The 25,961-nt window shown below is 38.9% G+C and overlaps 1 protein-coding gene across 2 annotated transcripts in view; it reads left to right on the forward strand.

Annotated features, from left to right (window-relative positions):
• SNAP91 (synaptosome associated protein 91) overlaps positions 1-25,961 on the forward strand; it is a 100,809-nt gene that overhangs the window by 22,350 nt on the left and 52,498 nt on the right. For both annotated transcript variants that reach the window (XM_067467635.1, XM_067467642.1), the window contains exons 3-7: positions 16,333-16,475; positions 18,157-18,232; positions 21,243-21,345; positions 23,580-23,673; positions 24,971-25,082. In XM_067467635.1, the coding sequence (XP_067323736.1) occupies positions 16,333-16,475; positions 18,157-18,232; positions 21,243-21,345; positions 23,580-23,673; positions 24,971-25,082 (528 nt within the window). The remainder of the gene's footprint in view (positions 1-16,332; positions 16,476-18,156; positions 18,233-21,242; positions 21,346-23,579; positions 23,674-24,970; positions 25,083-25,961) is intronic.

Consider the following 25,961-nt stretch of genomic DNA (forward strand, 5'->3'; position numbering starts at 1 on the left):
GAATTGAAGAAAGTCCCTGATTTCTGTTTTGTAATTCCAAAATATGAAGAAATCCATTGCACACTCTTAAGACAGTTTCTATCAGAATGTGCTGGGCTTACTGTCCTCAGATCAAAAAGCAGCCTCTGTGAATGGGGAGGAGAGAAATTAAAACGCAGAGAATGCATGAAAAAAACCCTATTTACTTTGTATAATTTTTCTTCTATCCCTAGAGCAACATTCAATCATAGAATTTTCTACCATGTTCTACCCAAGATTTCATACTCTAAGATGAATTCTGTGCTCCATTTTGCTGATTGTTTAGAATGACTTTCACAGTTAAACTGATATTGAATGAGAAACAGTAGAAGTGCATTCTTTTAACTCCTGTACTATTTCCTGCTCTGAAGTGGAGGCTTATTCCACAGGATCCAGATGTTTACATAAGAATTTCTGCATTTCTATAAAATAGGTCAGGAAATGAAATAATAGCCAAGCTTGACTCTGAGAAAGTCAGCAGTCAATTAGTGACAGCTTATTGTGGGTGACTTAAAAGTGTCTGTATTGTGTCCTTCTGTAAAGTAGAGCTTGCTTACATAGCCCCTTGGCCTTATCTCACTTGATTGTTAATGCATTAATTCTTAGGTGAAAAGGACCACTTATTATTGAACTGTTAAGTTATCTAAAACATTAGCTCTTTAACAAGATGTTATCTTCATATACAACATAAACCTGATGAAAAACACAAAGAAAATAGATGCCAACACTGTAAATAGAACCATGGCTTGTCAGGAACCATTTGTTCCCTAAGGAAAATAATGTGGCAGAGGTGCTGTAATATTTCTAAAATGTTAAAAAACTATTAATATAGCAATCCATTGTTTTGTCTTTTGCTTTTGTAAGTTTTTATTTTATGTTAAGAAGTAGTCTAAAGGCACTGAATCCCATCTGATCTTGGAATCTAAGCTGGATCAGCTCTAGTTAGTACTTGGATACAGACCACAATGGGATTCCAGGTGCTGTAGGCTATATTTCAGAAGCAAATACCTCTTGAGTGTTCCTTGGATGTGAAATTCATGGGGTCTCAATAAGTCAACAGGTAACTTACCTATTTGAAACTTTGGTACTTAACTGCATTGCATTGCAAACCAGTATGTTTAACATATATACTAAAAATAACTAATAGATCAAATATAATTATACTGTTTGAAAAAGTATCTAAACAGTGATTGCAAATATTTAATTTAAAGCAGGCATGGGCAAACTTTGGCCCTCCAGGTGTTTTGGACTTCGCCACTCAGAAATACCAGTTAGCTTACTGGCTGTTAGGAATTGGGAGGTGAAGTCCAAAACACCTGGAGGGCTGAAGCTTGCCCATGCCTGACCTAAATAAATACCTAAAGTGAACATGTTTCAGATAAGCAACTCACTGTCAGAATTTTTTATTTTGTTTAAGTTCAGATACTATTTATTGTAAGACATGTGTACCTGAAAATGACATTAAATCCCATAATATGCATTTAACATTCTTGTGAATATGAAATGGCTTTGGGATCACTGCAAAAAGGGGACTGATCCTTGAAATGCCTACTTCTGTTAGGCCCAACATATGGTTATGTAACATCATCTCTTCCCGTGGCTCTATAGTACTTTGTTGTGCTATTTCTGAGGCAATTCGTGTAGAATTTGATGATGCAAGTGGACAAAAACATTTACTATAACTTGGAGCAATTCCTTGGATTGTTGATAATGAATCAAACTGGTTGTTTTGAAGGAAAATTCAGAACTTAATACGAAGGACAGCTCCTTTGTTTCACTTAAATAGCATGCCTCTCCAAAGACTACAAGAACTGATTAATTATAAGCTGTGAGTGTAACCATTAGAGACTTTCTTATTCTTCCATATGCATTCCCTTGATAATGTTAGCAACATGATCAAGTTTAATCTACTGTATATAGCATATTATTTCATCTTTTCTGGCCAAGGACCTGCAATAAAACAGAGTATATTTTTAATTCTTAAAACATAATATTAAGAAACCTGGTAGCTTAGGAGTGACATTGGATTCTTATATAAGGCTATATTTAAAAAAGCTATCCCTAAACCCCTCTATAATGGACAACAGTCGGCCAGTGTCCAACCTTCCCTTTCTGAGCAAGGTCTTGTAGTGTGGCCTCCAACTCCTGGGATTTCTGGATGAAACAGATTATCTAGATCCAGTTCAATCTGGTTTTAGGCTTGGCCATGGAACAGAGACAGCCTTAGTCACCTTGGTGGATGACCTATGAAGAGAGCTAGACGGGAGGGGGGGGTGTCTCCCTCTTGGTTCTTCTGGATCTCTCAGTAGCCTTCAATACCATTGACTATGGTATTCTTCAGGGTGATCGCACTGGGATGGGACTAGGAGGAACTGTCTTACAGTAGCTCCTATCCTTCCTGGAGGGCCATACCCAGAAGGTAGTGCTGGGGAACTCCTGTTAAAACCCCTGGCCATTGACTTGTGGGGTTCCTCAGGGAATAGGGATTCAGCCTGTGCTGGATGTGGTTATACTTCCCCCAAAGACATAGATTTGCAGTTTGGGGATCCTCCTGGACATTGAACCTGGAGGCCAAGATATTGCGGGGTATAACAACAACAACAATGACGATGACAACAGCAGCAGCAGCAGCAGCAACAACAACAACAACAACAACAACAACAATGAACACGCAAAAATAGTGTGGGACTTTCGAATCCAGACTGACAAAGTTTTGGAACACAATACACCAGACATCATGACTGTGGAAAAGAAAAAAGTTTGGATTATTGATGTTGCCATACCAGGTAACAGATGAATTGATGAAAAACCACAGCTGTTATCAGGACCTCAAGATCAAACTGCAAAGGTTCTGGCATAAACCAGTACAGGTGGTCCCAATGGTAATCGGCACACTGGGTGCCGTGCCAAAAGATCTCAGCCGGCATTTGGAAACAATAAACATTGATAAAATCACAATCTGTCAACTTCAAAAGGCCACCTTACTTGGATCTGTGCTCATCATTCGAAAATACATCACAGTCTTAGACACTTGGGATGTGTTTGACTTGTGATTTTGTGATATGAAATCCAGCATATATATCTCGTTTGCTGAGACATATTGTGTTTTTGTGTCAGTAAAATAATAATTCCTTTAGTCTTCACTGCTAGTAGAATTTTTTTAGAATAAAATTGTTCTTTTTTCCTAGTAAAAAAACAAAAAAGATTGTCCTTTTTCCAGTTCTGAAAGTTAAGATATTGCTGTACTGAAATTCCACCTAAATCCATCTTGCAGATACTTGTTCTTCTTTTACAAGGATTCTAGTACACAGTAATTCTCCTGTTTAGGATCCTTTTGGATATTGCAAAGCTGTTAGCATGCCATCTGTTTCACTTTTATTTCCTAAATAACACACATTGTACACAAATCTTACCTTCTACCTTCTACCACTTTATGCAGCAATAGTCATTCTTACTACTTCTATCCTGTTAGTATTCCATTCGAAAATGGAATTGAATGGCTCAATAACATTTTATCAAAAGTTCACAATTGAAAAGACCACATGTGATACAAATAGGTTTGAAAGAGGCATTGTAGAACTGCTGGCCTTTTCTCTTTATGAATGAATCCATGGATTATTAAATGACAGAAAACGGTGAGGGACAATTAACACTGCGGAAGGAAATACTATGGTAAAACTCATAAGATTGGATTAAAAAACCATACCAAATAGGCTCTGGGATACTACTGTGATATTGGTGATGATTGGTTAGCAGTGCATTTCTTTGGGCTTTAAACCATTTCAATATAACTTGCTTTTCACCTGGGATTTTAAAGAAAATCTGTACTTCTAGATGTGTGGCTGGCTCTCTGGTGACATCACTTCACTATGTTATTGGTTAAATAAGTAAGTGGTGGGAAGTGAGTGTTTAATTTTTAATCTGAATTTTTTAAAAGGGCGTGTGTTCTAATATTTGCATAGCCGTGTATCATTATTTGTGCACCTATTCTTAACAAAAAATATGTTTCTTCAAATGCATGATGGGGAGGGGGGCAGCAGGAGGGGAGAAGCAGAAAATCCATAGCCATGTGACCAAAAATAATGTTAAAGATTAGAAATGCAGACCATTCCCTAACATAGAGGTGGGTCTGCCAGGAGGAAATGTGGGGCTGGTAATAACAATTTCACTATGATGCATATGATGTGTGCGGCATTGATGCAGTCACCACAGGACCAATGCAGATTGGGAAAATGCAGTGCCAAACAGATATTTTTTCATCACTGTATGCTGCAAGTCACTTCTGGTGTGAGAGAATCGGCCATCTACAGAGACATTGCCTAGGGGGTGCCCGGATGTGTTACAATCCTGCCAGGAGGCTTCTCTCAGCACTGTAGAAAAACAGAGTTGAAAGGAAGCAAATGCAAAGTCATATTGTACCATAGAGGGAATGACTAGAAATCAAGTCAGGTCACCATTCTGTTTTGGAAATGAATATCATTTCATGAAGAAACATGATCTCTGATAATCTTAATTTTGAAATGCCAGTCCACATTTTTCAGCTGAAAAGATAAAGAAAAATAAAATAAGAGATGAAAGTCGAAGTTGTGATAGACCTACCTTGGAAAGCCATGCATGTAAAAAAGGATGCTGATTCATATCGGATCAGGAGCTTCATATGAACCATTAGAAAAGTTTTTATATATTGTAAAATATGTGTGGGTTGATCTGTTTCATGAACTCTTCTTAAAGTGCACGCTGGAATTCTCTGTCCAGCTGGAAGTGGCAACAAATAAATTATTAGAATTACCCATATAACATGTACTGGGGTTAAAACTGGATAGTTTTCTGTTCCATTTTCCACCTGAAAATAGAAGTGTTAATGCAGCTTACAATGATAAACAATACAAGGGCATTATTACGCTACCATACAAACAGATACTTTGCATTGATACTTCAAATGGAAGGACCAGAAGTTTAATCAAACAAGATTATAAGAAGGTAAGACAGCAAATCTTCAGCAGTAAGAACAACAAACAGCTCCAGCAGTAAGAGGTACAACATATGTGTAGGAATAAAATATGTAAATGTATTTTAGAACTGTGTACAACAGGGGTCCTCAAACTTTTTAAACAAAGGGCCAGGTCACAGTCCCTCAAACAGTTGGAGGGCCAGATTATAATTTGAAAAAAACATGAATGAATTCCTGTCCACACTGAACATATCTTATTTGTAGTTCAAAAAACACTTAAAAACAATACAATAATTAAAATGAAAGGCAATTGTAACAAATATAAAGTTATTAGCATTTCAATGGGAAGTGTGGGTCTGCTTTTGGCTGATGAGATAGGATTTATGTTGTTGTTGTTGTTGTTGTTGTTGTTGTGTGCTTTCAAGTCGTTTCAGACTTAGGTTGACCCTGAGCAAGGGTCGGGTAAATTACTTTGGAGGGCCGTATTCGGCCCCTGGGCCATAGTTTGAGGACCCCTGGTGTACAACATACTGCTGCCCTTATTGTAGAGTAATAAGGATTTGATCCATATCCCATGAGAAGTGGGAGTAATCTAGGGCCCCCTCTACGCTGCCATAAAATCCATATTATCAAAGCAGATAATCCATATTATTTCCTTTGAACTGGATTATATGGTTCTATATTGCCATATTATCCAGTTCAAAGCAGATAACCTGGATTTTATATGGCAGTGTATATTTAGGTCAGTGGGTACTGAAGATCTAGATTCTACAAGAAGATCTAGGAGAACCTCTATTTTGGATTGGGAGTACAGTGCTTGAAATCATATTTCTGTCACAAAACTGAGTGGTGAAATGTTAGTTGTTGTTGTTATCATTATTATTATTATTATTATTTACACCATTTCTACCCCACCCTTCTCACCCCCGAGTGGGGACTCAGGGTGGCTAACATAGGCAACAATTCAATGCCAACAATATCAAAACAACAATATAAAACAGCAATATAAAATCCATTACATAACAATTAAACAGTGATATTAGGGTTAGAATAGGAGAACATCAGACAATTTCTAGCCATTTTAAAAACTAGTAGGAAGGACTATTTATGCTCTCTACACAGAGAAAGCAAAAGAGAAAAAGGGAACACATGACAGCAGAGTAGTGAAGAACACTGCGTAAAGGTCGGCTAAGGCAAACTCAGCCTATGCCTCAGTATTTAAGTTTTAGATGCTCTGGCAGCTGCTAGAGGCTTAGAAATTCCCATTTTGTCATGCCTGTTCTTTGCTTTACAGAAAGTAGGAAACCAAATTAGGGGCCCTTCCACACAGCCATATAACTCAGAATATCAAGGCAGAAAATCCCACAATAGCTGCTTTGAACTGGATTATCTGAGTCCACACTGTGATATATTCCAGTTCAAAGCAGATAATGTGGGATTTTATTCAGATGTGTAGAAGGGGCCTAGGACAATACTTGTGTCTTGTTATGGTGCTGAATTCCTTCTATATAGTAATAATTTTTGTCATGCTCGATTCATCTCTTATGTCACTATCCCCCCCCTCCCCCGTAGTTTCAAGATGCCATGGTGGTCCTTTAAACTGAAACTATAGATGAGACTCTCATTGCTGCAATATTTCTAAGCCTATACATTCATACACAAACAGGACAGAACATAAACCATGTTGTTGTTTTTGCTTTTAAGTCATTATTGACTCATGGCAACCCTAAGGCATAACTATCATGGAGTTTTTCTGGCAATATTTGGTCAGAGGGCCTTTGCCTTCGTCTGAGACAGAGGGCCCTTCCAGACAGGCCCTATGTCCCAGGATCTAATCCTAGGTTTTCTGCGTTAAACCTGATTATATGAGTCCCCACTGCCAGGTAATCTGGGATAAACAGAAGGTTTATGTGAAGTTTCCTCTAAGGGCGTGCTAACCCCGAATACAGCAGAAACATTGGCTTATTGAGAATGAGCAGGGTGCCAATGTACACTGCTCACCATCCTATTTGCATTAGGAATAAGTAAACAGCTGAAGAACTTTGCCCAGGATTTATTTATTGCATCATTCAAACCTGACAGCTGTTGGTCTATCAGTGTTTTGACTTATTTACATTCCAGTAGACCAGAGAAAGGAAACATTGATCCATAATTCTGACCTTGGAGATACAGAGCTAATTTCTGGTTCAAATAACATGATAAACCATGGAAAAAAGCTTCATGGTTTAGAGGATCCTACCACTGGAGATCATATTCCATATCCAAGAAAGAATTTGAACCCTAATCTCCAGAGTCAGAGTTCAGAGCTCAAACCACTATACCACACTGGTTTGAACATTAATTTCTAAAATGCATATTATTTATTTATTTATTTATTTGCTTTATTTTTATACCGCATTTTTCAGCCTAATTCGGCGACTCAATGCGGTTTACAATGCAATTTATTACAATAACAATTAGTTAAAACACAGTATACACAACGGACAATACAAACAACACAACAACACAACATAGTAATCAACGCCTCAGTAAAAATCAGATTCCGTTCTCGTAATCCTTCTACCATTCCTTGTTCATTTATACCGTCTTCATGAGTTCAATTGCCATGTTGACCGAACGCCTGTTCATAGAGCCACGTCTTGACCTTCCTCCGGAACTCCAGCAACGAAGGGGCCTGCCTGATGTCTATGGGTAGGGCATTCCATAGCCGAGGGGAGACCACCGAGAAGGCCCTGTCCCTCGTCCCCGCCAGCCGCGCCTGCGACGCAGGCGGGACCGAGAGCAGGGCCTCCCCGGACGATCTTAACATCCTCGTCGGTTCATAGGTGGAGATGCGTTCGGAGAGGTAAGCCGGGCCGGAACCGTTTAGGGCTTTATAGGCTAAAGCCAGCACCTTGAATTGTGCCCAGTAGCGGATTGGCAGCCAGTGGAGCTGGCTCAGCAGAGGAGTGGTATGCTCCCTGAGTGCCGCTCCCGTTAGTAACCTGGCCGCTGAGCGCTGGACCATCTGAAGCTTCCTGGCAGTCTTCAAGGGCAACCCCACGTATAGATTTTTGTGTCCTTCCCTGGTGTGTATATGCATTTCTATGAATCCCACAAGGTTTTCTTAGGCAAGGAATATTCAGAAGTGACCCAAAATGTAGCTTATTCCACCTGGTATCTGTTGGCAATCTCCCATCCAAGTGTTCAGTAGAGCTTCCAAGATCAGATCGGATCTTTAGCCAACTGTAGGGTACTTTCCATAGTATATACCGGTACATTTTTATTTGGACAGTTTAGGAGCAAAATTCAGACAGGAGTGAATTTAATAGGATAAATCAATTTCTGTTCACCAATTTATTCAAAAGACCGAAATTAGATAAGCTTTCATTTTTAAAGCAAAATGAATGAATATATCCTACATACTTAGTTGAGAAGAAATTATACCCAGATGCCTGTCCAGTAGAGTTGCCATATCTATGCAGAGTATCAAATCTTCCGCTTCTTTTTGCAGTTGCATTGTTCCTTTTCCACAATCAAACACTTCTTGATTTCAGAAAGCAAAAGACAATACTTTCATATGATTTCTATATCCAGATGTGTTACCTTTCATGGCTTGGAGAAAGAGTTGTTGCATTGATGCATGGTTTCCACTGGATCGCCAAAGAACTGCCTGTTGAAAGTATACTATCTAGTCCAGGGGTCCTCAGACTTTTAAAATAGAGGGCCAGGTCACAGTCCATCAAACTGTTGGAGGGCCGGATTATAATTTGAAAAAAACATGAATGAATTCCTATGCACACTGCACATATCTTATTTGTAGTGCAAAAACACTTAAAACAATACAATAATTAAAATGAAGAACAATTTTAACAAATATAAACTTATTAGTATTTCAGTGGGAAGTGTGTGCCTGCTTTTGACTGATGAGACAGGATTGTTGTTGTTGTTGTTGTGTGCTTTTAAGTTGTTTCAGACTTAGGTTGACCCTGAGCGGGGGCCGGGTAAATGACCTTGGAGGGCCGTATCCGGCCCCTGGGCCATAGTTTGAGGACCCCTGATCTAGTCGGTCAGTCCTGAACCTTTGTAAATCACGCTGTAGCCGGAGAGTGATATTTAAAATATAGTTGCAGTTGTCAGTGTGGGTTAGAGAAGAAATAAGTAAAAAGTTGTTGAATTGCAAATGAAGACAATTTAGTATCAGTACAACACTACCACAAGGGGGATGTTTACATTGGCTGCTAAATCTGGAGCCAATCCGACACATTATTTTTCTATATTGGCCTCAGATCAACTTTTATGGTAGCCACACACACTGGGCAGTGCTTTGTCATGGTCCATACAGAGCAGCCTGCCCAGCACTGCATCAGTCTGTCTCCTGGAAGCTCATTGTCTGGACTGCCAGCAATTGGCTTCAGGGTGAGTCCAGCCCTATTTTTACCAGCATAGACACAGTTCAATGAGTCCTTTTTTTGTTTGAGGTAATGTATTTTTCTAGTGGTATGTGAGTCTCCTTCAGTTCCAGGGCTTGCCTTCAAAGTGTGGCTGCTGTAGCTGCAAGGAGGTAATTTATGCTGTTGAGACTGGAAAGGAGGGAGAAAATGAGAGGAAAATAATGTATGAAGATATAGCAGTGGACAGTGTTTCTAAAGGTTTTGTATTTCCTCTCGTTGGAATAAGTAAGACATACTAAAGAATTGTCTGTATTGGTCACAAAACCAAAAGGAGCCAGAAGTCACTCATGGCAGTCCTGTTTAGTCCCATGCTAAGGAAAGCCAGGGAATGCTCCAGAGTTTCACTGAAAGTCTGGAGCAGCCCCATACTTCAAAAAGAGTGTGGACCGCTCTGTTATGAACCAATGTAGCATCCACATGACCAGCTCATCAGGAAAAAGGGCTCAGACCCATGTTTCCTTATTGCCATTGCAGTCGTATTTGGAGAGCTCTACTCATGCAAGCACAACACGATGCCTGCAGTGTCCCAGAACTCTGCATCCATCCAGCAGTGACAGTCATGACAGAGAAGGTATCGTGATGGACCAACAAGGCTGAATCAGTTTTGTCCTGGCTGGACCTTGTAGACCTTGCACTGCCATGGACCAGATATAGTGTGTGTAAACACCTCTATGACTTCTATAGCCAGCCAGATCATAATTGGTCTGTGTAGACAAGCCTTAAGGCAAGTCATTTGTTTTGCTTGTAGCTGAATTGCTGAGATTTTCCAATGCCTTTTGTCCATTGGAAGTCAAAATTGCCCATGGAGAGATTGGTGAGGTGTTGTCTGAGTTAATGTGAACATGAATTCCCTCCCTTACTGAAGGTAGCAGCACTGTCATGTCAATGTCTCCACATAACCTAAAAGCTCAATTGTTTTTTCTTTTAAAGATTAATAACTGTCTTTGCCTGATCGCGCAGTTGTGCAAAATGGATGCACTGCAAAATAGATACTTATTTGACTCCCACTTTTTTATTTTTTGGTAATATGAATTCAGTTGAGTAAATACTATCTTAATAGAATCACTGACAGATGAGTGCTTGTCTAACTGAAGCAAGCAGATATCTTTCATACTGGAAGCAGGCATTTTCCTCCCATAGGGGAGAAAAATGCGGCTCTTTTCATTCTTCCCTTTTCAGCCACAGAGGCTTGTCAAACAGCAACACAGTTGGTTTACGAAGAATAAAAGCTACAGCATTGAGTCAGTCCTATCACTAGCAAAGAGAGAGATACCCAAATCACATAACTGATGCTGGAAGGCAGGCATAGCTGCTCCTCTGGTCATTTTCCAAAGCCATACCTGCAATTCCTCTCTTACTTGGCACATGCATTTCATTGTTCATCTGGTACATTTTGGATCAATCACTCCAGCTTTTGTTGGGGAAGACAGCGGGTAGGTACAGCTGATGCAGTACCTGAGCTGTTGCAAGACACTGTTGGGTATGTCACATGTCCCCAAAACTAATCTATTGCTATAGGTGTAGTGGATGATACTGGCCTGTTGACAGAATCAGATGAAGACCCAGTTGCAGGTCCGGTCAGCTTCTGCATTTCCAATGCAGTAGGAACACCCTCTCATTTTTTTGCCTCATCTGCTCTTGGTTTTGTAACACAAGCTATGTTTTGAAATACTATGCTTCAAAATGCAAAAAAAGTATTATATGTCTTAGCTCTGAAGTGTAATTCTAGGAACCATTCACTGCTATTGAGGATATCACTGTTTGCTAAAGTGACCCCATCTGATGCTATTTCATTTGTAACCCTGTAGTTTAAATTAGATTCAGAATATGCATTTTAAGAATTCACACAAAGCCAACTGCTTGGTTATGGGACTTCACTATACCATCCCAGTGATCAGCAACTAAAATGCCTAGTAGTTGAACAGAGCATTGATAGGAAATCAAATGTGTCTCAACTACTAATTAGATAGCATTTCAAGTGACTTTAAATGATTATTTATTTCCAAGTCCATATTGACCTCTATTTCTTACAAACCAATTTGCAATGATATCATTTCCTAAATGATCACGTCTGTAGATACCATCATACTGTACATTAATTAATTCCAGAACATAATGGTTAGCATAAACCAGCTGCTTAAATTGCTTCACGGTAGAAAATCTTCCAATTTTTATATTGCTCTTCTGGTCACTGAACAAGTAATAAAAATAAACATTAGATCAAAATATGGCATAGTATTTAAAACTAGGCACATGCAATAATTATTAAAAACTGCAATTACTGTATTTTCCACAAAGGAACATTATATACTTGCGACTTTCTTGTTTTATGCTGCTCCAGAGACACGGAGCAATGGATTCAAACTACAGGAGAAAAGATTCCACCTAAACCTTGGGGGAAATTCCCTGATGGTAAGAGTACTTTGAAAGTGGAATACACAGCCACGAAATCTAGTGGAGTTTCCTTTTCTGGAGGTTATTAAAAAGAGATTGGATGGCCACCTGTGCCTTGATTGTGTGCTCCTGCATGGTGGGATGGGGTTGACCTGTGTAGCCTTGGGGTGTCTCTTCCAGCTCTATAAATCTGTGATTTTAAAGTATATAATTAGTAGTTGTTGGTCTTTCATGATTCCATAAGCCTTCTGTCCGAGGTGGCTACCTCATTCTACTTCATGGCCATATGAGATCATCTGTATCCAAGTCACAGATATGGACCATTGTGGACAGTGGCACATTGGGAAGCACTTCCCAAGATTCTCTCTCCCAATCAGTTTGAGGGTTCTAATTAGCACTCCTTCAAGTAGATCAGGGATGGAGAAGTTCTGGGGTCCTTGGGGCTACTATTCCTTGGGACCTGCCAGGTGTTTCATCCCACCCATTGCAAAAATGCAGCAGAAATTGGCCAATTGTCACTCTTGGAGGGGAGGCAAATAGTTTAACTATGGACAGTTCAAGACAACCCTTTATCCCAGGATCATTTGCATTTTAAAAACACGGATGTTCTTGGGGACCTGTTTACACCCACTCCAGAAAGCACACTAGCCGGACTAGTCCCGGCAGAATATCTGGGGACTCTCCCCCCCCTCCCCCAAAGTCCCCAAACCCCTTTGAAAAGTAAAGAAAACTTATCCAGCCTCCAGTACACTCTTGCAGCACCTCTCCTGGCATATAGAAATGACAGACCAGGAGAGTGAGGGGGGAATTCCCCCCCCCCCCACTCTCCTAGTGAGTCGTTTCTACGAACCAGAAGAGGTGATGCAAGAGTGTACTGGAGGCTGGATAAGTTTTCTTTACTTTTCAAAGGGGTTTGGGGACTTTGGGGGAGGGGTGGGTATTCCCACAGTTTTCCGAACTATTTAGTCCAGAAAACTGTGGGAATGGTGTCTGTACTGCAGTCCAGACACCGGAAATAGTGGATTTATCCAGTGTCCTCCAAGAAGGCATGGTATAAATCCACAATCTAATGAATTTGCTACAAACCAGGATTTTCCAGTCTTCTAGCCAGAATTTTCCTGGTTTGTAGCGAATTAATTCAGGATTGTTTGGGATGTCATCTGGACAGCCCCTTCTTTATTGGAGGAGTTACCGCAATAAAGAGACTGTCTGGATGCACCCCAGGTCTTTTAGCCTTCTATTTCCAACTCAAAAATGGCAGAGAGTATTCTTGGCAGAAAAACCTCCATTAGTGAATTGCCTTTTGCTGAAATCAGGAACATGCTGTAACTGAGAGGTTCATCTTTAACAGGCAAGTCTAGAGAAGCAATTCAAAGAATGTTTTCCATATGTCCTATTGTCCTTTTCATGTTCTGAGGACTGGAAAAAGACTTTGTAACTTGAAATGACCCCTGCCTCACAAAAGAAGCCGGATTCATTTTGAGTTGTATCCCATTCTTTCCAAATTGGGCCAAATGCAGAAAAAGGGGTTCAAACACCATCCGTACTTTTTTCTCCTTTCCCTTTCTAGCCGTGCCCCAGGAAAGCTCTTTCAAGTTGGTAGGAGCCATATTTGATCTTCTTTCCCGGGTTTTCCTTTCTCTTTTCTCTGACATAAAAGGTGAAGGAACAGCACAGAAACAGCAATTACATTTCTCAACCATTTTTAAAAGAGCAGGGAAACACTTCTGAGGTCTGTGCAGTTGGAACATTTACCAACATTTAATGTAAACAGAGTAAGCCTGCAAATCCCTTGTTGAAGGCTCTGCTGATTTAAGTGGTTATTTCCCCCCAGTCTTGCTGGTTTTGGTATCCAAAGAATTGTGTAAATGGAGAGCAACTCTGTTCTTCAGGCAAACATGCAATATTTAGTTTGTTTGTTAAATCGTATTTTATTTTTCCTCATTCCATCCTTTGCAGTAGCTCCTGCAAACAGAGATCTTAAGACAGGTTTGCTGGACCATGAAAGGGAAAGTGGTTGATGGAAGGGTGGCTCAACATTGCAGGATCATTGTTGCAAATACAGGAATGAAAATGGTTGTTGTTGTTTTTTGAACAAAAATCAAAGTGTTATTTTGAGGCAAATACAGGGAAAAGAAGGCCAGTCTTGGGAATGCAGAGATTTGTGGAAAGCAACTTGTGTATTTAAGTCCCAATGATCACTCTACAACATTGTGTTGCCAAAGGCTTTCATGCCTGGAATCACTGTGTTGCTGTGAGTTTTCTGGGGTGTATGGCCATGTTCCATAAACATTCTCTCCTGACATTTCACCCACATCTATGGCAGGTATCCTCAGAAGTTGTGAAAATCCACAAAATCCACAAGCACAACCATCACAAAAGCAACTGGTTGGAATGAGGTGGCCCCTCGGTTGTGGAACTCCCTTCCCAATCACATCAGACTGGCCCCCTCCCTCCTGTCTTTTAGAAAGAAACTAAAGACCTAGTTGTGGGATCAAGCATTTGAACAGTAGCAGCAGAAATTGGGATAAGACTCAATGTGATATGTATGACAATGGACTGTCCCAGAAAATGATTTTTAAACTACCGTGATTTTAATCACATGTTTTTAATGTAATGTATTTTAATTATCTATTTTAAATGTGTCTATTACTGTTAGCACTCGAATGAGTGCTTGTTGTAAAGCAGGGGTCCTCAGACTTTTAAAACAGAGGGCCAGGTCACAGTCCCTCAAACTGTTGGAGGGCCGGATTATAATTTGAAAAAAACATGAATGAATTCCTATGAACACTGCACATCTTATTTGTAGTGTAAAACCCACTTAAAAACAATACAATAATTAAAATGAAAAATAATTTTAACAAAAAAAATTATTAGTATTTCAATGGGAAGTGTGGGACTATTTTTGGGTGATGAGATAGGATTATTGTTGTTGTGTGCTTTCAAGCCATTTCAGATTTAGGTTGACCCTGAGCGAGGGCCGGGTAAATGACCTTGAGGGCCACATCCGGCCCCTGGGCCTTACTTTGAGGACCCCTGTTGTAAAGCAACCCTGACCACCACCCCTTCCTGGGGTGAGAAGGACAGGGCACAAATGTATGAAATAAATAAATAAAGGTGGACAATTTCAACAGAAAAGAGGAAACCATGAAAATAAACAAAATCTGGCTACCAGTATTAAAAAAAACCTCTAAAATCAGAACAGTAAATAAAGAGCAAGACTCAAAACACAGGGGAATTCCATACAAGAATCCATCAGGGCAGCTAAGACTTCCCAACAAAGAATTCCCCCAGGCAGCAACCAGTCAGGCCTTGAAACTGCAGGCCATTAAATGCTAATCAAGATGGCAAATTGCAACATTCACACTTATCTCTAGCAGACAAGAGTTCTTTCCCCCACCCTGGACATTCCACAGATATATAAACCTCATTTACTTAGTTTCCAACTCACCTCATAACTTCTGACGATGCCTGCCATAGATGTGGGCAAAATGTCAGGAGGGAATGCTTCTGGAACATGGCCATACAGCCAGAAAAACTCACAGCAACTCTACTACATTGTTAGAATTGCAGATAGATATTGTATTTCCAGGCCGAGATTGGGCTGATAGATGAACACTTACTTTGTAGTTTCAGATGAATATTCTACCAGGATATTCTACCAGGAAAGTTCATTTTTGATGTTGTAGTTCCCATGTTTCTTATATTTTGGTGTTGTTGTTTTTACTTTGAGGTTGTCTAAAGTCCTTATGTTTTATCATACAAATAGAAGGACTGTAATGACCTGAACAAGAATAATATTTTGCACCTTAAAGACTAAGACATATATATAATTTTTTTCCAACAATTTTATTGCAGTATGATTCCGTATTCATGGTAGTGGTGCTTCATATATCTGTGTCTGACAAAATATATTATCTCTAGGGATTTTCTAGATAATCCAGTACAATTATGTGGTATTATTGGGCAATAGTCCTTCATTGCAATGGGGTTCACTATTATCTGTGGTTCTGGGCATCCACAAAAATTCTGGGAACATATCCCTTGAGAATATGGGGGTCATATTGAACACTAAATGAATAAATCAGCTCACCTTTGTAACCATATCTATGATGCCACCCAATAATGCTTAGCAAATAGCGTTGAGTACAACTATTTGGGGTTTTTTTTCATTTTAGTTCCCTATACTGTCACCTTTGAATTCCTAACCACTCATTCCAGCATGAGATAACCCAGGCATGGGCAAACTTCGGCCCTCCATGTGTTTTGGACTTGTGGTAGTTGAAGTCCAAAACACCTGGAGGGCCGAAATTTGCCCATGCCTGAGATAAGCCTTCATGTAGCCTGTGAAATGAATAATGTACAAGAAGGTTATATTTTTTAAAAACTATTGGTTTTTGAGGTGCCACAAGACTTTTGATTGTTTTTGGTGGAGTGGACTAATACAACTAACCCCCTCCAAAGTGTGATTATATGGTCTTTAACTAATATAATTTCTCTATATTGAGTGTTAACTATGCTTCTTCTCCTGAATAGATCTCATCCAGGCAACAAATGAGACAAATGTCAATATCCCCCAAATGGCCGATACACTTTTTGAGCGAGCAACGAACAGTAGTTGGGTGGTCGTGTTCAAAGCCTTAGTTACAACACATCATCTAATGGTGCATGGCAATGAGGTAAGTACACAGTATTTCTACTGCCAATTTTAATTCAAGTCATAGAAATGTAACTTTAAAGTAAATTTTATTTTTTTCTATTTCAATACAGTTAATTCTTTCAATTGTTAAAAATATTAGTTCTTTCTGGTTTATGGATAATTTTGTTCTCTTCGTCATAGTATCTTGATGACCAGCCAGCCTCTTGAGTTATTTCCTACTTAAGAAATCTATCTTCAAAATGATGCACAGTTAGCCACTCTGCATCCAAAATGCATATAATGCATGCATGAGGTACACATGAACCAGATTAATACATTTTGAAGATAGATTTCCATCTGAGAGTTTTGTAGAGCAATGTTACAATGACACAGTCAGGTGCCATGACCAAAATCCAGTTCTTAGTTCCGAATACAGTACACTCATTTAATCAATGAAGATAAAGGTTTCCCCTTAACATTAAGCCTAGCCGTGTCTGACTCTGAGGGGTGGTGCTCATCTCAGTTTCTAAGCTGAAGTGCTGGCGTTGTCCATAGACACCTCCAAGGTCATGTGGCCAGCATGACTGCATGGAGTGCTATTACCATCCTGCTGAAGTGGTACCTATTGATTTATTCACATTTGCATGTTTTTGCTAGGTTGGCAGAAGCTGGGGCTAACAACAGGAGCTCTCCCCATCCCACAGATTTGAACTGCCGACCTTCTGGTCAGCAAGTTCTGCAGCGTAGCAGTTTAACTTGCTGCACCACCATGGCTCCTATTAATTGATATGATTTAGTAAATGCGATTGTGTGGGAATGTTCTAGCTGGCACTAGCAAGTGAATGTAGGCTTGTAAAATCTATTGATTTAATGGTGGTGATTTTGTTACAATATGGGTATTATGCAATCCACTTCTCCCTTACAGTGTAGTTCTCCACTACCTTGTTACTAGTTTATTTTCTGCAATGTAGTTCTCCATTAGTTTATCTCCTATAGTTAAGTTCTCCACTAATTTATCATTTTGGAAGCTCAAGGATGTGCTTATATTTTGAATTTTACTCTAGATTTTTTTCTCTGTGTTAAACCACATTTAACTAGTCTAAATTACATTTTTGTCATATGAATTCCTTGCCAGTTATTTCAGCATAGTTGAGAAGTCACTTACTCTTGTTAGATTACATTGACGTTGTTCTATCCTCTAATTATATCATAGACAGATATTATGATTAAGATCTAAGTATTCAGTCTGCTTTGTCTCTTTAAACAAGATTTGAGCACAATTAGTCTTGGGAGATTTCCTCAAAAATCTTTTAATTATAGTAGCCATATGTGAAATGCTATTTTTTTCGTGTTTTTAACTTAACTTGCACAATTAACCATATGCGTATCGGGATCTATTTATATAAGTCACTCCTAAAGCCTTTTAAAATGAGCTGTTACATCTGTATAGCTACACACAAAAGTTGTACTGTCTGATTAAGGCATTTTTAATGTGGAAGGATGCATCCACAGATTCTGGTTTTGTGAACTAGGCCATCTGTATCCACTCCAGGCAGAATTATTCAAGTTGGCAAGAGACATGTAAACCAGGGGATTCATTATATGATTCCCATGGTTTTTCACCTAGAAGGAAACATGCTTGTGGGCTTGTCGTGAAGTAGTACAAGGACAATGTTAAAGGACAAATTATAAATAATTATTTCCCTTCTCCTCCCTTCTAGAGATTTATTCAGTATTTGGCATCTAGAAACACACTATTCAACCTCAGCAATTTTCTGGACAAAAGCGGATCACATGGTAAGAGCTATGCAGTTCCTCAATCATTTTTAATTGATATCTGTGCAAAGTTCTTATCACTTGGGCAGAAATGATATATTTTCTTTGTGGAGCATGGCATACATCAGCGAGATCAATGCAAATATTTATCAAGAATTAGTGTGCTGAAGCATGAATCTATTGACTACTCCTCAACTGCATTGCTGTACAGTCTTTCCAAAGGATTGCAGAGTTGCTTCCCAGAAAATGAAGCAGTTTTGAATTTTTTTAAAAAAAATCCAAGAGTATTACCGCTTTGTGTGTGTTATCCCGAGAAGAATGAATAAGTCTTTAGTCTCAGTGATGATAAATTCCTTCAGGATTAGTCTAGAAGCAGTGTTAAGGAGATGTCAATTAGTGGAAATGAGATTCAGCGTTGTGTGTGCATGTGTGTGCATGTCTGTAAAAGCTGCTTTGTCTCTGTTGTGAATTAAAATAAAAGATTAGATTTCTAATGATGATTGAAAGCTCTTGTTTAGCCGCCTTTGCCTTATATCTTACACCTAACTCAATATCTTCAAAACATAGGCTGAAATATGATTTAGTAAATGAAATTTTAATTCATGTTCTTATAATCAGGTGGGTGGTCTGCATCTGTTGATATTTTTTCGCAATGAAGTTTGGCAGTCTGTCATCCCATATTTGTGGGTACATGTAGTTTATGAAGGGAGCATGTTTTGTTATTGTGATTGGGGATAGTTTTAATATACCAGAAAGAAGAGATAAAACGGTTGTGCTAATTAGAAAATAATAAATGGAGCAAGAAAGATAAGCAGCAGGGTCATTCCATACTGGAATGATTCCTCTACACTCCTGAAATTTCAGTGTTATTTTCAGTATTGCTCCATTATTTGGGTGGAAGCCAAAAGGGAGTGCTTGACAGAGAAGGACAGCCCATTTTACAGGGGGAAGTTGAATGAGGAAAACCATTTCCCCCCTTTTCACTAGTTATTCCCTCCCCGCCTTCCCATGGCATAAATGAGGGTTGTTTGCATAAAATGTAATCATAATTGCAGCAATCCCATGCATGTAGAGGTTATGTGACTCATTCCTGGTATACCTAAAAAGTAGGACAGGCCCTCCAGATATCACTCAACTGCATCCTCCACTATTTCCCATCTCTGACTATTCTGGTTAGGGGTATTGTGTCTTTCAATCAAGTGAAACCACAGATACTTGTACCATGGATATTTATTTATTTATATACAGTATTTATATTCCACTTTTCTCACCCCGAAGGGGACTCTGAGTAGATCACAGAACACATATACGGCAAATATTCAATGCCGTTATACACTGACAAGCCAGACAACTGTACATACATACAGGTATATATAGGCTTTTCCAACTTTGGAATATTGAAGGTTGTGCTTGGTTCCAGCCACAGAGAGGTGCTGTCACTACACTTTCCCTGCCGAAGAGCTTTGTTCATAAACTTCCTCCTTGCCTGAATTGCTTGCATTTTTCTGGCATTTCCTTATGGGCACCTTAAATACCTCTCCGCTCAAGTGGTACCTATTTATCAACTCACATTGCTGTTTTCGAAACTGCTAGGGAGGCAGAAGCTGGCCTAAAGGCCAGGAGCTCACCCTGCCTCAGGCTTCCTCTTGACAGTTTTACTGCAGCTGGTGGTTAACCTGCTGTGCTAAAGCCTGGCCCGGATACAGGGGTTGTACTGTACAGGCAAAAGAAGAGTCGATACAGAACCACTTGGTGACATAAAACTGAAAAAGTAACATTTCAGAAAACCTTACTTAGATCCCTAGGAGTAGCACTGGAAAAGAAGTTTGTTCAAATACAGGTTCTTTCTATCCTTGATTCAAGAAGTATAGAATGTAGTGATAAGATTAAAAGCTGCAACTGTCTTTGACATTTGAAACTGTTATATCCAAGGAGCACTCTTCCTAAACAGTTTTAAAACTATTACAATTTTGGCAGGACAAAATGCTAATGTTTTCAGTCATGTTGTAATTTTGGTCATGCTGTAATTCCATCTTTCTTTAGCTCCCATCTCTCTTTAGCTACCTCTTTAGCCTTTACCCCCCTTTGTTGTCCTTGTGTACTGTTTCCAAGTTAAGGAGACCCTAGGTTGAACCTAATAATAACCTACATAATAACATTCCTCAGAGTTCTTTGAATGAGATTTATCAGAGGTAGTTTGCCATTGCCTTCCCCTGACATTGTGGGAGCACGCCTGTGGGAGCATGACGTGGTTTCAGAGTTAGTCCAGTATTCATACCACTGCACCATGCTGGCTTTTACTTTTGACCCCCTAGTTTAGTTTCTACAGGTTTCTGGAACATGTTAAAATGGAAAGAGTCTTCACTTTATCAAACTACAAAACACCTTAAGACGATGCTCCAAATGTTGTTGGATTTCAGGACCCATCCAGTCTAACCATCATAGACAATGTTGAGGGCTGAAGGTAGTTTCACTCCAAAAATATCTGGAAACCAACAAGTTTCCAGCTCTGCTTACATATTAATTACTTACATATTCCTGTTAATCATGTAGGTTGACATAATTTTGTTGCTGTCTAGCAACCTCGGGTGACTTGAATTTCCACATTACCTGCGTTGGATGTTTGTGAATGTTTGCTTAAAATAATTTGCAGTCTATTAATAATAATTTGAAAATAACAACAAAACAAGATAATGTGGTAATGGACAATGACAGTAGTATAACTGAATAACTGTGCCTTTCTGCTTATCAGTATATGTTGTAAAAGATTTATTTGACAGTAATATATAATCATGGTGTGAGTACATCTAAAAGAAAGTGTTCTCATTATTCTTTTTGAAATCTTACAATACAAGAGGCAGTTTATTCTTGATATGGTCTGTTTATAGATTGGCAAATGTGTTTTTAAGCTGTAGTTGCTGAAATCTAAAAATCACTCAGCATTAATAGCTGTAATTTCTCTTGATACATTCTTAAAGATTAAGGTTGAAAAAAGATACTTTTACCAATGAATTGTGGCATCTTTTTCTAGGATATGATATGTCCACCTTTATCAGGCGCTACAGTAGATACTTGAACGAAAAAGCATTTTCCTACAGACAAATGGCATTTGATTTTGCCAGAGTGAAGAAAGGGTAAGTTGTCCTTGTCTATTATAGTGCTGTTCAGATGTTGCTGTAAACATTATTACTAACATTTCCCTATTATTAAATTCACTAGGTTATTAAGAATACATAGATGGTAATGTGCAAGTGATATGACTTACCAGATTTTGCAAATTTGCTATAGGATTATGAATAGAAAACATCCTTATTCAGGCAGGCTTTTAAAGAAGAGGGTTTTTAAGATCAAGTCAGGGGTGCTGTGGTTTTTAGCTTTGAATATGTTTTAATGGATATTTAATTCCGTTTTAATGTTTGTATATTTGTAGATTTTAAATTGTATTGAAATGCTTTTAATGTAAGCCGCATTGAGTCTTTTTGTAAAGAGAAAAAGCAGGATATAATAAACATAATGAAAATAACAACAGCAGCAGCAATAATAATAAATATTAATTATATGCATAGGCAGAAAATAATGTTACACAATATTTTTCATAATTCTGTGTATAAAATAATAATAATCATCATCATCATCACCATCATCATCATCTTTCTTTATATCCTGCCATCATAACTCCAAGGAACTTTGGGGTGGCTTACAAAGGCACTCCAAGATGCAGCATATAACATAAACTGTACATAAGTATAAAACAATATCACATAGAAATTATAAAAATAACCACTATCAACACCTATAATATAAAATAAAATAGCACAATTTTAAAAATGCAGACTATCTGTAGATAAAACTAGCTGATGTACACAAACTTAACAAGCTTCGTGTACATCAAATCATCAGTAAGCAAAGGTGTCATTATCTCACCCACCCATGTGGATAATTTTGGAGCATTTTGGATTTTGGGATTCCATATAAGGGATACTCTGTATGTACCTACACCCGTGGGGTGGGGTGGAGGGCAGGAGAGAAATCCCATTTACGACAGAATGTTTATCCAGTTCCTGGACCTAAGAGCCACTAATTCACAGAGCTTCCAACTTATCAGATTTAGCTTTAGCATATTGGCCTTCATCCAGCTCATTACAGCATTCGACAATGACCCAGCATCTACAAAGCATGAGACAGCTCCCATGACAAGGAGAAGAGAGCGGAGAGTCTTTAGCATTCTGATTCAATATACTAACACTCTTTAAAGAAATGTAAATTAAATTTGTCAGTGCTGACTTAGATCCTACTGATTTTTGTTGGTGTAATTGAACTCAATCAATGATTGAAACCAGGGTCTTATCCCTTAAAAAGAGTAAACCAGTTGAATCAATTGAATTTACTAAGTTTTGGCTTACCAAAATTCTCTTGATTTGGTGGATCTATTCTGTTTGGGGCTGAGATTTACATTTTGCATTTAGCATCTGTTGATAATTCTTCCATTTAAAAGCAATCAGCGTATTTGCAAATACAAAAATAAACCTCTGTATATGTTGCGAAGTTAATAAACAAAGCACCCCTGACAGATGGCCATCCAGCCTCTTCTTAAAAGTCGCCAAAAAAGGAGCCTCCACTGCAGTCCAAGGCAGAGAGTTCCACTGTTGAACAGCACTCACAGTTAGGAAGTTCTTCCTAATGTTCAGGTGGAATCTCCTTTCCTATCGTTTGAACTCATTGTTCTACGTCCTGGTCTCCAGGGCAGCAGAAAAGAATATTGCGCCCTTCTCCTGCCCTATGACTTCCCCTCACATATTTATACATGTCTCCTCTCAGTCTTCTCTTCTGCAGGCTAAACATGCCCAGTTCTTTAAGCCACTCCTCATAGGGCTTGTTCTCAAGACCCTTGATCATTTTAGTCGCTCTTCTCTGGACACATTCCAGCTTGTCAACATCTCCCTTCAATTGTGACACCCAGAACTGGACACAGTATTCTAGATGTGGTCTGATCAAGACAGAATAGAGGAGTACTATGACTTCTCTGGATCTAGACACTATGCTCCTATTGATGCAGGCCAAAATCCCATTGGCTTTTTTAGCTGCCGCATCATATTGTTGGCTCATGTTTAACTTGTTGCCCACAAGCATTCCAAGATCTTTTTCACAGCCAGGCGTCCCCTATTCAGTGTTTCTTTCAGTGATCACATGTTTTGTTTGTTGGGTGGTGGGGCACTTTACAGAGTAATCTTTTCTTGCAATTAATATTGTTGCTCTTATGTCCAGGAACTGGATAGATATTAATGTTTTAATATTGCTGTAAATCTGAAACTTTGATTACAGATCATTTCTGGTGAAAGAATTAAAAATAATTTGTTTGTATTTGCAGGGCTGATGGTGTAATGAGGACAATGGCTCCAGAAAAACTACTGAAGGGCATGCCTATATTACAGGGTCAAATAGATGCACTGCTTGAATTTGATGTATGTATTTAACATTTTTTCTTATGGTTTTTATTTATTGTGTCAGAAGCAAATTGAGAATACAGTTATAATGTATAAAAAACAAACAAAGTTAAAAACTTAGGATTATACTAAATGTCATTTGACCAGAAGCTGGCCACATGGATTTCCTCTGGAGACACTTTAAGAAGGTCTTCCGCTGTGCATGTGGGGCTCAGGTTTCATTGCAGTAGGTGGTCTGTAGTTTGCTCTTCTCCGCACTCACATGTTGTAGACTCCACTTTGTGGCCCCATTTCTTAAGATTGGCTCTGCATCTCGTGGTGCCAGAGTGCAGCCTGTTCAGCTCCTTCCAAGTCATTCAGCCTTCTGTGTGCCAAAGGGGAGGTTCTCATCTGGTCTCAGCGACTAATTGAGTTTCTAGGTTTTAGCCTGCTACTTTTAGACTCTCGCTTACTTAGGTGTTCCTACAAGTGTCTCTGTAGATATTAGGAAGCTGTTTCTTGATTGAAGACATTGGCATGCTGGCTGATATCCAAACACAGGATGGGCTGGAGATGCCAATTCCTTGGTCCTTTCATTGCTAGCTTGCTACTTCCCAGCGGAAATCAAATGGTGCAATACCAGCTAAACAGTATAATTTCTCCTGCGATGTAGGGCATAGACATCCTGTGATAATGCATCATGTCTCATTAAGAGCCACATCCACTGTTTTAATGTGGTGAGATGTATTCCACACTGGGCATGCATACTCAGCAGCAGAGTAGAAAAGCGCTATAGTATTATTATGCTTTCTTAAGAAAGCAGTTCACACTACTTCAGTATAAACAGAGTGTAGCTTCAGGTCATTGAATGCCAGCTGCTTGTTCGGGCTGTAAGCTTGTTCGGGCTGCAGAAAGAATAAATAGGTGAAAATTATGGAGTGAACATGGAAAAGTCCTTTATTGACTACACTGAAGTTTCATAATAGTTTTCCTTCCAGCGTTTAGCAGCAATCTGAATTTCTTTACCCATTATTCCACAGGGATAGATAGAATTTCATTATTTGTGTGGATCAAAATGTAATTCATTTCCACAGATACTCACTGAATTTTAAAAGAGCTGAGCTAAACATACAGGAATCTATTGCAGTCTTTCTGAATCTTCAGGAACAGAAGTTGTGCATTCTCTTTATGTGCTCAAAACTAGCATGCATTTGCAATCTTAACTGTGTCTGAACAATATATGCACCTATTAATGTACTTTATGATGCCGAAAGAAAACCTGGCTCCAGATTTAGAAGTCACAGTGAATAAATCATGGGCTTTTGTTTTTATGTAGGTTCATCCAAATGAATTGACAAATGGGGTTATAAATGCTGCATTTATGCTTCTGTTCAAAGATCTCATCAAGCTTTTTGCTTGTTACAATGATGGTGTTATTAACTTATTAGGTAAGTAACTTAATGAGGCATGCTTTTAAATGTCACTGTTATTAACAAGTCAGCAATTCAGAAAGAACAGTGCTGATTTCCAGTCCTATGGACTAACACTACACTCTCAATATAAGTCTCTCTCTTTATATATATGTAGCAAACACAGAACTCTGTAATAATACTGCTGCTTGAATAAGGAAGATGATAGATTGTAGATCAACTATGTTAGCATATTTCTGGATGGCTATGAGAAACTCAAGTTAGACACTAGGTTTGTATAGATTCTTTTGATTAACATTGCAATCAGTCAACATCCTTTCCAGTTTTCCTGTCTGAACAATCCCGAATATTGTAGCTGATTACAGTATATATATGATTATTTTCTTGGAGACCTGGTGGTGCAATGGGTTAAACCCTTATGCCAGCAGGACTGCTAACTGAAAGGTTGACTGTTCAAATCTGGGAAGCGGGATGAGCTCTCATCTGTCAGCTCTGGTTTCTCATGCGGGGACACAAGAGAAGCCTCCCACAGGATGGTAAAACATCCGGGCGTCCCTTAGGCAACATCCTTGCAGATAGCTAATTCTCTCACACCAGAAGCGATGTGCAGTTTCTCAAGTCGCTCCTGACACGAAAAAACATTTACTTGTGATGATAACCCAAATGCTCATAACCACCAACAAAGTTTAGTATCCCGCCCTTTACACATAACATGCTTCTGATGGTGGGATGAATAACCTCTAGAGATTATTTTGATTTTATCTTGGTGATTTGGCTTATTTGTAATTTTAATCGAAATGTATTTTAACTCGTTATATGATGTTTTTAGATTTTACTATTAGCATTGAATCCTTGTTGTAAACCGGTCTGAGTCCCTCTATGGAGGTTGAGAAGATC

Source organism: Anolis sagrei, chromosome 1, assembly GCF_037176765.1.
Source record: "Anolis sagrei isolate rAnoSag1 chromosome 1, rAnoSag1.mat, whole genome shotgun sequence".
Taxonomy (NCBI): Eukaryota; Metazoa; Chordata; class Lepidosauria; order Squamata; family Dactyloidae; genus Anolis; species Anolis sagrei.